At 40.7% G+C, this 13,403-nt stretch overlaps 1 protein-coding gene across 1 annotated transcript in view; it reads left to right on the forward strand.

Moving 5' to 3' along the window:
* Window positions 1-13,403, forward strand: part of PITPNM3 (PITPNM family member 3) — a 144,197-nt gene that overhangs the window by 65,860 nt on the left and 64,934 nt on the right. The window contains exon 5 of the mRNA XM_019471787.1: window positions 8,293-8,340. Coding sequence (XP_019327332.1) covers window positions 8,293-8,340 — 48 coding nt within the window. The remainder of the gene's footprint in view (window positions 1-8,292; window positions 8,341-13,403) is intronic.

The following is a 13,403-nucleotide window of genomic DNA, read 5'->3' on the forward strand; positions in this document are numbered from 1 at the left end:
TCCATTCACCACAACTCTCTGGGCCCGGCCGTCCAGCCAGTTTTTGACCCAGCGCAGAGTCCACCTGTCTAAGCCGTGAGCCGCCAGCTTCTCTAGGAGAATGCTGTGGGAGACGGTGTCAAAGGCCTTGCTGAAGTCCAGGTAGACCACATCCACAGCCTTTCCCTCATCCACTAGACGGGTCACCTGGTCATAGAAGGAGATCAGGTTGGTCAAGCAGGACCTGCCTTTCATGAACCCGTGCTGGCTGGGCCTGATCCCCTGGTTGTCCCACACATGCCTTGTGAGCGCCCTCAAGATGAACTGCTCCATAATCTTCCCCGGCACCGAGGTCAGGCTGACAGGCCTGTATTTCCCCGGATTCTCCTTCCAGCCCTTCTTGTAGATGGGCATCACATTGGCAAGCCTCCAGCCGTAACAGACCTCCCTTGTTAACCAGGACTGCTGATAAATGCAGTCATGGCATGCACTGTGACTCCCCACCATTCCAGCTATTCTTTGTAACTCCCTTTTAAAAAAGTATTTCCTGAGATCTTAAGTACAGTCACTGAGTGATGATTTTTTTACCCTCTGATATGATATCTTTTGGATCTCATCTTTTTCCGTCTAGCCTAAGGGGAAAAAAAAGCCTGTTTTATATGTGAAGCAGCACATTTCTAAGAGATAATGGGCAAGTTCCTGTTGATTCCCTCAACTGCTATCTCTGTTCTCCTGTCATACTGTGCACAAGGCACTGGACAGAGTTGGAAGACAAGAATAATGTTTTTGGTTAAGATTAATATACATCTGTGGAGTAACCTAATTCATAGAATCAGAATATCTCAAGCTGGAAGGGACCCATAAGGATCATCAAGTCTAACTCCCTGCTCTTTGCAGGACTACCTAAAACTAAACCATATGACTAAGAGCATCGTCCAATTATACTATGATATTTCACACTAATTTGAAACAAGCATTACTACCACATATTTATGCTTCCAGAAAATGTGCAGCAGTCATCTCTCAATTGCAGTGCCTTTTGATGCAAATACCTTTTGATCCTTTGCAAAGACTACTGTACAGAGTTACCCTGCTGAAGAAACTGGACTTACAGCAGTAAAATGGAGAGCAGAATCTGTCCTAGTAGCTTTTAGCAGAGACTGCATGGAAGGGATGGTCAGTCACTGGCTACTTCCACAATAGTACATTGGGTACCCTTGTGTTTGGTGCTTCCATTGCAATTCTAAAGCCCTAGGATTCACAATAGCTTTTGTTGCACTACTTGGAATTCATCTTTTCTGTTCTCTTTTGTGCACAAGGCTGCTATAAAGACTTAACTTGGTGACAGTGATTCTTCTTCTGTTCTGAGAAAGTTTGGTTTGGTTTGGTTTGGTTTGGTTTTGAACGGACTGTTCACAAGGGCCAGCTTTTCAAAGTGCACTGATCTCCCGTAAATCATATTGGGCATTCAGGAGCATTAAGCACTTATGAAAATGCCTTTGTTCTTGTCTGAGACCTCTTGAATCTCTGGTTAGACTAATGTGATGCAGCACAGGGTGAGACAACACTGGACAGAAGGGTAAGATACACTGACAGCTGCTACAAAAATTTACCCTAATCTCACTCCATGGTGGAATGTAGAGATAGAGGAGTCAATGAGAAATCAGTGAGAAAGTAATTAGTATTTTATTACTTAATAGGGCATAAACAGTTCTTAATTTGGCTGTGGAACAGTATTGCTTTATCTTTCCATCAAATTAAGAGTCTAACCAGTCCTGTATTATGGAGAAACATTAACATGAGAGAGAAGTAATTCATCAACTTCAGGACATTTATCTTCATCAAACTGTCAACTGGGTTGCTGCTAAGTCGATACAAATCCTAAGTGTAAGAGGAGAGTTTAGCTACATCACTCTCCAGATTGATGTTTTTGCAGAAGGAGAAAGACTTTGTAGTCTGGAAACCATGTATTGTTTCTCGTAAAATGAAATTCATCTCAGTTTAAGTCAATAATAAAGTTCGTACAGTGTTTAAATCTGTACACGTGGTGCTTGGTTAGGAGTAAAGCAGAGCCTGCAGCTCCCTGTGCAGTGGTTAAATACAACTTTGGCAAGGAAAACCGCCAAGGTGCAATCAGCCCTGAGTTAAATGCAAAGTATGGCAAGAAGACAGCTGTTAATTTGATTTTTAAGGTCAGTTTTTTCAGGGAAGATTGGGGTGTTGGTTTTTTTTTTCCTCTCTTGTTTTCTTTCCTTGTATAACTTGTATATTTGTGTAATTTCTTTATATAATAATGTGAAATATATATAATTCCTTCTCACTTGATTCTTTCTTGTGTATAAAACCTGTAGAGGTGGAATCAACTAATTTCTTTCCAGCCTAACTATATGTGGGTCTTAATTGTTTTGTTGAATTTTGCATTTCTAATGTTTAAAAAAAAAAAAGTTAGATTTGATGACTAGGTCAAGAGAATAGAGAGAAAATATTGCAGATATGCCAACTTGGCTGTGAATTAGCATTTTCCGCTTAAATGGGAATGGTTAATTTTTTACATCAAATGGTTTAGACTTTTTGTTAAGATACTTGTCAGTTGTGATGTGGGTACTAACCCATAGTATCTGAAATTATGAGCTATGTTGAGTTGGATCCATTAAGCTCCTACAGGAAACTAGTGTTTCTGTGCAAGACTGGGTGCACTCTAAGATGTTTTTAGTGAGCTCTTCATCTGGTCTCATTTTTCATTGGCTCACTGATTCAGTCTGCTTTGTTACACCTGCTATGCATCTCAAAGGTTCTACAACATTTATGCAATGGTCAAAACACTCCGTTATAACAAAAATCTCTACACCCTCATGACTTTGCTTTCAGTATAGTGATTTTTACCTTGACTAGTTTATTTTTTTTTTTTCCTCTCTCTCTCCTCTGAAGGCTGCCTTGCCTCATTTTGTCCAAAGTGAATGTTCTGCATAAACAAACTGCTCTCTTCCTTCCCCCCAGTAGCATGACACTCCTTGTCATGTCCTCCTAGAGTCATATAATTAATTAGAGGGTGTTTGTACATATCTGACTGCAGTGTTTATGCTGCTATTAAATTTATTGCAATGGCATCTGCCACTGCCTAATAAGGTGAAGAGTGGCAAACAGAAAATTTGGCTTAGTGGAGTGAACAGTGGAAGGGAAAGATGGAAACTAGAGTAGCCAACAGCATTCCAAGGCACATCAGATGGCTCGTATAAAGAACAGATTTATTTCTAGCAGCAGGTTTTAGAGGAAGCAGTGAACTGGATTTCTGCAAATCACCTATGGTAGCAGTTTATACTAGGGCAGGTTACCAGTGTTCTGCGACTGCTGTCATTTAATTTTGTGATGCTGTGTGTTCTAGAATACAGCTCAGCAAATGCATGCAAAATGCAGGAAGCTTAAACTAGCCGCTAAGATATTTTTAGCTGAGAACTGAGCCCTGCTGCAGAGAGTATTGCTTTCCTTGCAGTCCCTCCACAGATTCCCTTTTCCTTTTTCAACCTGTATTAAGATCCAGTCTACATGCTGAAATCAGCATGTGTTCTTGCATCAGTTTCATTGGGCCTAGAGTTTCCCTGGCTGCCATTCCCATCGAGAGAGTCATACCATCTGTAGGTATATTACCTCTTTTCCTCCCCCCCCCTACTTTCCCAAGTTTGACATTTGCCATGGCATTAAAAAAAATATCAACAAACCAGATTTTTTTCTATTCAGAAGTTAAATTTCACAGTATTCTTGCTGGGGTGAAAGCCATGTTCTAAAGTGGAGCATAAACATTGTTTGTTCCAGTGGTATAATTATGTTGTTAAATGAATTCAGATGATTAAAAAGGAGTCATGCATACCATAAAGCCTACTGTCACTCCAGTAGCTAATGTTGCAAGACTGGATGTGTGGGAAGAAGGCAAAGAAGGATCCCCCTAATATCTCACTGGTGCTGAGGCACACAACTGTGTTCTGCTGCGCTGTCCTCTGATTCTGATCCCATTAGCAATGTAATCCCAGGGGAGAGCAAAACAAGAGACAAGAGTTATACAAAATGCCCTCTGACTTCTCAGGAGCACAGATCTGCAAAGACAAATGTATGTGTAATCACTATGTACCAGAGCATGATACTAAAGGTAACTTTGTGAATCTTGTTTTTCCCTGCAGCTACTTTCTCTGGTGAATAGATATGTTTACTTCTACTGGTGTTACCAATCCTTTCTGGGAAAGTAAAGTGGATTCTATTCTGGTTTCAGCACTGCCCAAAAAACTGCTTGCTAATTTTTTTTTGTAGCATTGCAATAGCTGGTAGCATGCAACTAGAGTAATTGCAGATAATCTTTTAATTCCAGGCCAGAGAAGTGGCAATTTTTTGCAGATTCTGTGGAAATTACTGTGTGATGAAAATATCTGGACAAGCATAGTTAACACTCCTTTAGAGCATAGAGTTCCCACTGCCTTAATTTCACTAGCATGATTTTTTTTTTATCAAGTTCTTTGAATTTGGTGAGACTTCTCATAAACTAAACTGTCTTCATTAATTTGTCTCTAAATGTAGGACTAACATCTCAGCCCTTTAGTAGTCTGGTTTTCAAGGACCATAGTTACACAGGTGAAGTAGAATGCCCTCAAGTGGTTAATCAGGCACGACATTTTCCCATCAAGTTTTTTTCCCTAAAGTTTTTCCCATCCTATTAGAGTAAATGTCTTCAGAAGGGTAATTTAAAATATGCCAGGTCTGCATTTCAGTCTAGGTTCATATTCCTTGAACCTCTTGAGGGACGACTATGTGAAGAGAAACATAATGTGATTTAGGGGGCCTTTAGACTTGCATTGTAGTCTGTGCTGTGGCGTGTCCTGAAGCTGGAGAACATTTCACTCATGAGAAGGAGGAGGAAGAAAGAAGAGAACCTAAGTCTAGGAACCTGTGGCTGAAGGACATTTAATGAACCTACTACTCTGGATCTACCTTTTGTGAATGTTTGTAAAAGTGGATAACATCACATTTTAATTACGTGCTGGAAAGAACTTTGTGTCAACAAGTTTTTAGGGGCTAGACTTTACAAGATGTCTAACTGTGATGTCTGAAAGTTCAAAGCTATAAAAGAATCATAGAATCATTAAGGTTGGAAAAGACCTCTAAGATCATCGAGTCCAACTGTCGACCCAACACCACCGTGCCCACCAAACCATGTCCCTAAGCTCACAATCTAAGCATAGTTTAAGATGGTTTTGAGATCTCTGAGTTTCTTTAGAAATCCAGAAATTCATGGCTGCCTTTCCTTATGTTATCAATAAAGTGAACACGTGTGCTTAAAATATCATGTGTGCTGTGAAATAACCGATTGTGAAAAATTGGATGTATTTTGCACCTAATAATTCCAGGCGCTTTTGAAATTTTAAGCAAATATATGCCCTGTTCCAAAGCAAGCAAGTCATATTTACTATAGTAGATTGCAGAATTGGGCCCATAAGCTCTCAGAACAGGTCTTCAAAACAGATTGAAGAAAGATTCCCTCCACACCCCAAGTTCAACGTGAAAAAAAAATTGGAGGGCAAATTTTCAGAATATTTGGTGCTTAAAAAGGAAGCCCTGGGCAGAGTGGGTGATGAGCTGTGAAGGCAGCATGTCCCTTGCTGAGTTACTGCAAAAAGCACTCTGCAGCCCCTTTGAGAAGATTCTGAGTGTGGGGATTACCTGGAAATGCTGACTTAGTGTGTTTATGCTTAGCGTCATAAACTTGAAGTTCTGTACTTATATCCCTACTAACAAGGATTTAACTTCCCCTGTATAAAGATATTGTCACTTCTGACCATTTTTCCCTCTCTGAATTTCCCAGGAATATACTGCTTTGTGCATAGCCAGTTACGTGCTTTATGCCTATTTTGCTGGAAGGTTGAGAGGGAAGAGGAGGTAAGCAAGAATTTTAGGAGCAATGTGAGTTTTTAGAATTTTTAAACCAATCCAATCAGCCCAAAAGTTAAATTATTCCAACTTTATCTCTTAACAACCATGGAGGCGAGCCTGTTATCCTGATTATTTTTATGTAATTGTAAATGTTTTAAAATTAGGTTTATAAATTATGTAGAACTTCACTGATCAGAGGCTGTGAAGTGAAAGGAGATGATATGTAGCTGAATGTGCAATTTGCATTAATCTGCTCAGCAGGTAACTGAATTCTCTCAGTAAAGGGACCTTTTTTTTTGCATACACACACAATACTGCAGCAACGTGGAGGTGATGAATTCTCTGGAGGACTGAGGGAATAGAAAGGACAGGAGATTACTGCCAAATAGGATAACACAGGAAAGACTAGGCACGGACTCGGAAATGTAGGGCTGGATGGAAGCTCAAAAGAGCTTTCACTCTCACCATTACCGAGGCAGGGTAGGGAATATTCAGCCAGCTCCCATATCTCCTGGCAGTAGTTTGCACTGTAGCTTCTTGCTTCTTAGCTTTGAATGTGAGGATAACAGCATTCTCAGAACTGTTCCACTATGACTCTAGCTCCCAGCTGGCTAATGATTATGCACCACCTGTTTGTTTTATTAGTCACTTTTCACACTTTCTACTCCATTCTGCTTGCTGGTTTCTGCTGGGCTTTTGAGGCCTTATCTTTAAGCTGGAAAGGGAATTTGTAGCAAGTAGTTTACTATATTTGAACAATCCCTGTTGTGGTAGTACTCTGCTAAGATGGTCTCTGTTGATTGAAGTGTATGAAACAGGACAATAGTATTCTCACATCTTAATGGAATCCCTATGAAAGTTTAGTGCAAGATCAAGGAATATGTAAAAGGAGAAAGAAAAAGAAATTACTATCAAACACTTACCTGAAAAATATCATGAAAATATTGCAGGCAATATTGTTGGGGTACTAGTGTTTATCAACCCTGTTGGCCTTTCGTCAAGACAGGTAAAAGTCTGTGACTTACAAACTGGCACAGTGCTCCTTCTTTTGGCTATTACCATTAACTTCAACAGAGAACAAACGAAGGCAATGTTTATGCTTTAGAAATAATGCAAGTTTGTAGGAAAGAAAGAAAAAACAGACTATGGGGGGGTACTTCATTTTTTTTTGCAGATTATTTCAGTGGTAGTATGGGATTCCATAAATGTTTCAGTATTTTGTGGAGCAGCTTGCAACAGTGCTCAGAAAAACCTGAGAAAATGACAGTGTATTTAATGTTCACACGCTGGGTCAAATTTTGAAAAACTTGTGATAAATAACTTTTCTTACTCCCCCCTGCTACCGCCATGAGAGCATTAAACAGCAGGGTTTTGTCTGGAGTCACACTAATCCTGGCAATTACTAGTTTTTGAGGGGCAGATGGGTATGACTATCTCAACTCTTCAGCATTCATCTTGCAGATCATACATGAGTTTGAGGCAAGGTACTGAGTCTGAAAGAAAGCTTAGATTTTTGTTTCTACAAAAGCTCTTCAACCTAAATTTAAAAAACTTGAGGAATATTTGTGTCCCCTCTATCACATTTGGTGATAGTTGTGGTTTAACCCTGGCCAGCAGCTCAGCCCCACACAGCTGCTCGCTCACTCCCTCCCAGTAGGATGGGGAAGAGAACTGGAAGGGTAAAAGTGAGAAAACTCATGGGCAAGTGTGCTGCTTTTGGCTGGGCTGGGATGTGCTCCCATCCCAGCTCTGATGGTAGCTGTGGGATGGTACCATTGGGCTTTCATTTCTGTAGTGGTGGAATGATGGCAAAGGTGTTTACCCTCCATGGTAGAAATGGCCTGAGTGCTGTAGGAGGCCTTTATCTATATGCACAAACTAAACGAAAGGCCCTTCTATTCCCGTATCCTTGTGTCTCTGTATTTTAGATTTTTGTATTTAGATCTGAGAAAATCCCTTTGTACTTGCAATTTTCCTTGGACAGGTGGACTGTGGGAGGGAATGGAAACACAGAGACATTCCTAAAAGCACTGTTAATTTAATATTTGGACTAAGAATCTGTTTTGTGTTGCTAGATAAGTTATGCTAATTCTTAGTTATTTAGAGATTCAGTGGCTAATGCTACAGGTAATCAAATAGATTCCTAGCTACAATTTCATTGCTTATGATGCCTTTCTTGAAATGAAGAGTAAAATCTGGCTTATACACTAACCATTTTGATGAATGGATTAGAGCAAGTGTGTCATATGCTGAGCAATTCCCACTGAAGCCAATGGGAGTTTTAGAAATAAGTATAGTCGTCAATTGCAAAATGCTTAATGCAATACAGTAGAAAAAGTAGAGAGCTTGATGTCCATGTAAAGCAATCCTGTTTCACATTGTGTTTTTTTCTTTTTGCAGGTGAAGAGTCTGCGTTTTGCTCATCTGCCTTTCTACAGGAAAAACAACGTGAGTTGAAGTTCTCGTTTTTCTTTGTACCGAGGCTGTTCAACAACTAGAGATAATAATAGAATAGAAATGTTAACCAGCACAAGTCTGGTGTTACGTTATGTCAAGAAGGGAGATGGGTGTGGAGGGACCAGGATTCTTTTGAGTTTTGTTTTAAATGTATTTATTTTCAATGTGGATTATGAAAATGTACTAAGAAAGTGCCTGTAACGTTACATAATACATTAGATAGCGCCTTATAGCATTTGCTAGAGTGGCAGAGGTGGAGCATTGGAGGATGAAGATGCTGGTATACATGACAGCTTGTACAGGACAGTACAACGTGGCTCGATTTGGAGCGTAGAAGCCTTCAGCGCTTTGTGCTCTGGACTACTTCTCCCGTCTCTGCTTAAAGAGGTGCACGAGGTGTTGCTGTTAAAGCTTCTGAGTGCTGTAGGAATGAAAAGTAGTGCGATGCCTGGCATTGGTAGTGTTCCTTTGCTGCTGGTGCCCCACTTTTAGGAGTGCATTTGTGTGTCACTGTGCTGTTGATCTTTCTGTGCTTTTGCATGGCTTGCTAAAGAGAGCAAATTGGCTTATAGAAATGAATGGTGTTAATGAGGGTGTTTTCTTTCATCACAGTTCTCTCTGGGAACAATTGTCGGTTGCCCTCACTGAGTTCACAGTGAAACGTCTGTTCGCTGTTCTTGTGACTGTGTTCATAAGCACATGCTGTTACTCTGTGCTAACCCCTTCCCCTTTGGAAATCATGCTTTGCCCAGCTCATCTGGCCTGGTCTGAGAATTGGAGTTGAGGAGCACTTGGAGTCTAGATCCTTGGCTAAACCCTGTGTGTTGTTTCTACTCCAGCGCTCTGTAGTTGTCATGTACAAGATCTGGTAGCGTGTGTGTGTAAGACTCATTCAATGAAGAAACAGTGTGGAAGTTAACACAGGCACTATCTCATGTTGTGGCTTCCAGAGCAGGATTGGGCTCAGTGATGCATGCCATTATTTTCCTCTAAACAGTGCAGTTTGTGAAACTGCATCTGCAGTGTATTACAATATTCTTTATCATTTGTTAATAGAAAGCATATGTTACAGCATTCATGTGAACATATTTCTCATGATGGATTTGTCATTATAAATGGCTAGTAATAGTACAGCAGATGGCAAGAAGCAGCATAATTTCTCATGTGAGTGCTATAATGGAAATAACAGTTTTCTTTGGGGACTATCACCACTTTATGCTTTGTACCTAAAGGAAGTTCTCTTGTTTTTACTCTAAATTCCTCCGTAATTAATATGGCAAAATACTAAGGATGTTTGAAATGGTCTGTAAAAAATAAAAGAGGACCTGGCTTGATTCTTAGTACAGGTTTGAACTGTACCTCATGTTCTCAGAAATTTGGGAACGATCATGCAAATTCTTTTCTCCTAGATTCAGGATATTTATTTACTTTTTTTTTTTTGTCAGGGATGGAACTGATGCTTTTCATGGCTCATTTGGGGTGTTGAATCACTGTCTGAGCTTTTCCTTTCACCTGGCGCTCTTCTCATGCTGATGGCTGATCTTGAGATCTGATGTACTCCATATGAAGAGACTGTTTGGGTAATGGGTTATTTCAGGCAAGGCTAGAGACACACAGCTTGCTTGATGTGTCTGTAAGTCACTGATGAACATGTGCAACATATATATACCAATTCCTGTGGGAATTCGAGTCCAAAACAATTTGTGCCAGAGATGCTGGCTCATTGGTATCTGCGGTAGCAGTGTATGTCTCAGTCTCCAGAAATACTTGGTAAATCTTTTCCCTAGTCATTAAATCAGTTGACTTAGATGGTAGACACTGGTCCTGTTTTAACTGAGGTTACCAGGTATTCCAGGTTGGCTGAGTTAGCCCCAGATTACAGGATGTGTCTCCAGGATGCTATTTTGTCTCAGATTTTCATCTAGACATGCAATTCTCTGTTTTCAGTTTTGAGATTGGGTTGAGAGGGTTTACTCTTTCTTCAAGACTTCAGCCTCTCTCTCTCTTGCTTTCTCTCCCCCCAAAGAGAATGGGAGATGTGTATTCTTTTAATTTGACTTGTTGCAGTTGGAATATAATAGCATTAATTTTGTTCTTTCCATCCCTGATACCTCTGTTGCTGGTATCAGACTACAAACCTGTAGAAAGTTACGAAAGGCATTTGTCAGAGCCTGGATTACAACTTCTGAGCAGAGCTTATATTAAAATGTCAAGAAATTTCCCTGGGGAGGAAATGGGAAAGTGAACATTTTAAAAATTACTGTTATTTTAATGAAAGTACTCCTTCCCCTTTCCATATTTCAGCTGTTGCTGTTCCAGAATGCTGAATTATCCAGCCCTGTGCTTATACTACTCAGCTGAGCTGCCCAGAGCTATCTGGGAGGCTATTGCTCAGTGCAAAAAGTGTATTGAGGAGCAGGAGTTCTGCTGTTAGTATGTATCTGTCTCTTGCACAAAAGAGTTAGAAAACTTGGTAACCCAAGATTTGTTTTGTTTTGCTTTGTTATTTTAGGTTGCCTGAAAGGTGTACTTGACAGGAATAGCTTAGGAGAGATTCCCCACATCTTTGCAAGCCAATTCTGAATCATAAGCACTCCCCCGATGACTAGTAATAGTCATGTAGCTGTTGACCTGAATAGTGTCTTTAGTGGCAAAATATGGTTATTGTTGTTCCTGGGAAAGGTTTATGAGCGTCATTTCACACTACAGTCTGGTTATGATAGACTAGGTGATAATATCTCACTTGATGCAATAAACAGTCACTGAAAATAAATACTGTTCAGGGAAGGCAGATTTGCATGTTAGGCAATGAAGCGCCTGAGACAATCCTAAACCAGTGTTTTTGCTACTGTCAACCTGAATTGTTTCAGGTGGATTCTCAGCATTTGGATGCTGCCTATCTGAACCTATCTGCTTGCATTCCTATATAGTTTCTTCTGCTGTACTTTAACCAGAAGTGCACTTTTCCACAGTAGAATACTCTAAACCCAGCAGAATTTTGTATGAGAAAGGTACTGAGGAGACAGAGACATTAGGAAATAGGACTTGGTGGCTTTTGAAAAGTCTCCCTCTTAGGAGATCTCTGGATAAATTCTGCTGCTGTTTCCTTTATGGCACATGTAAGATAACAAGAGAGGAAGGAAGAGAAGAAATTATTTACTCAGAAGAATGTTGATCCAGTCACTGGAGGCTAACAGTTATATCTGCATCCTTTTCTCTGAGTTCATAGAATCATAGAATGGTTTGGGTTGGAAGGGACCTTTAAAGATCATCTAGTCCAACACCATTTGAAACTGCACATGATTAAAGAGAAACATTATAATGGTTGAAGCATCTGATTTATTTCTCTAGGATGACTCTGCGCTTTCTACTCTGGGCTCACTCAGTTGGCAAGAGTGATTGTCCTCTTTGCAGATAATTCAAAATGATGAGGGCCAGTGGCCTTCATGGTCTTCCACCTTTGTATATTCTTTATATTGGGCGCAGCACGCTGTGGATGACTTCTGTTAGTATGCGAAACAGAGATAGTACAACAGTGTCAGAGGTGAGATGTTACTGAGGTGGAAGCACTGAAAAACGCTCTTTTAGTGTCATGTTATTGATAATAAAAGAAACAAATGCTAATATTTATTATGGACATTCAGCATGTATCCATTTCTCCATTGATTTATTGCAATGGAGTTACCTTGCTGTGCTGGCTTCTGGAAGGATTGTACCTGTGCCTGCACTGTATTGTCCGAGGAGGGTTCAGCAGGGATGTTTGAGGTCAACCCCTCTTCTTGTAAAAAACACTAGTAAAGCTTTTTCTACAGGGACTCCAAAGCTCTTGTATGAAAGTTCTCCAAATGCAGAGATCTTCCTTTCCTGGCAAAAAATACTTGATGGATAAACCTCTGGAGAGGCTGTGGGGTATATTTACGGTGGGTTCTTGGTGGATACCAAACTGAGATTGAGTTGGGAGGTATACAAATATGGAGCCAGGGACCTGCAACCCTTCTTCCCCTCTCCTCCGGATTATTGTGATAGAACTGCAGCCAAAGAGAGGGATGATGCAGTATGTTCTGAGGCATGGAGCCAGGTCTGATTCTATCAGAGAACCTGTGCTTGAGCTACCCTGCCGTATAATGCTGGTCTCCCAGAGCTTGCAGGAGTCATGAGCTGTGGCTGCTCAGGGCATGAATGTAATGGTCTGGTAATGTGCTTAGTGGGACTGCTGAGTCTTCATCTGTGATATGAGTGGCAGATTGTTAAAAGTGTCCATCTACAGTGTCTCTGTGAGGGCTCCTTGCCGTCCCTGCTGTCAGTAAGGCCAGGGAATGCGGGGTGGTGTGCAGGGGAGGACTTTGTGTCCAACCTTGCATGAACTGAAAGGAGGAAGAGCTGTTGTTGGCTTTGTATGTGGAGGCTGGGAAAGAGGTAGGAGCAGGTAGAAGTTGACCATGTTTGATGCAGTTCTTGATAGTCCAAAGCAGCCCAGATGATGTCTGGGATAACCCTCGTTTGTCGTAGCAGTTTACAACCAGTAGATTTTCTTAGATTTTTTTTATTTTAAATAAAACGGGGGTACTAGAGACTATTGCATTTCAAGCTGGCAGGTGCTATGAAATAGGAGCTATTTCCATAGTATTTTGGAAGGCAGCTAAACCCCATTTCACTGCCAATTTTTATTAGAGTCCCATTTTGTCTCCTAGTCTGGATTTCATCTGGACAGGGAGGCATGAAATTAATGTGACAGCACTGAGATCACTAGAGCTGTTCTAATATTGTGGTACAACCTCAGTACAGAACAGTCCTGTGCATCTGCACTGGAGGCAGCTCTGCTACTTGAGAACTTGCATGCATGCAAGACTCTGGTTAGATAGGTGTGCACAGGTGTGTGGGTTAGTGTTTCTGTATACGTGTTCCTGCCAAATAGAGCTAGAATTTCCTGGCCAAATAAGTGTGTCTGTGTTTCCTGCACCACATGGCTTTCTGAGTGACTGTGTTATGATGAATAAAGCCTTTTCCTTTTTTGTCTTCTGCAAAGTCAGTTTTATCTTTTCAGTCTGTGTCAG

This window comes from Aptenodytes forsteri, unplaced genomic scaffold (genome assembly GCF_000699145.1).
Source record: "Aptenodytes forsteri isolate BGI_AS27 unplaced genomic scaffold, ASM69914v1 Scaffold66, whole genome shotgun sequence".
Lineage (NCBI taxonomy): Eukaryota > Metazoa > Chordata > Aves > Sphenisciformes > Spheniscidae > Aptenodytes > Aptenodytes forsteri.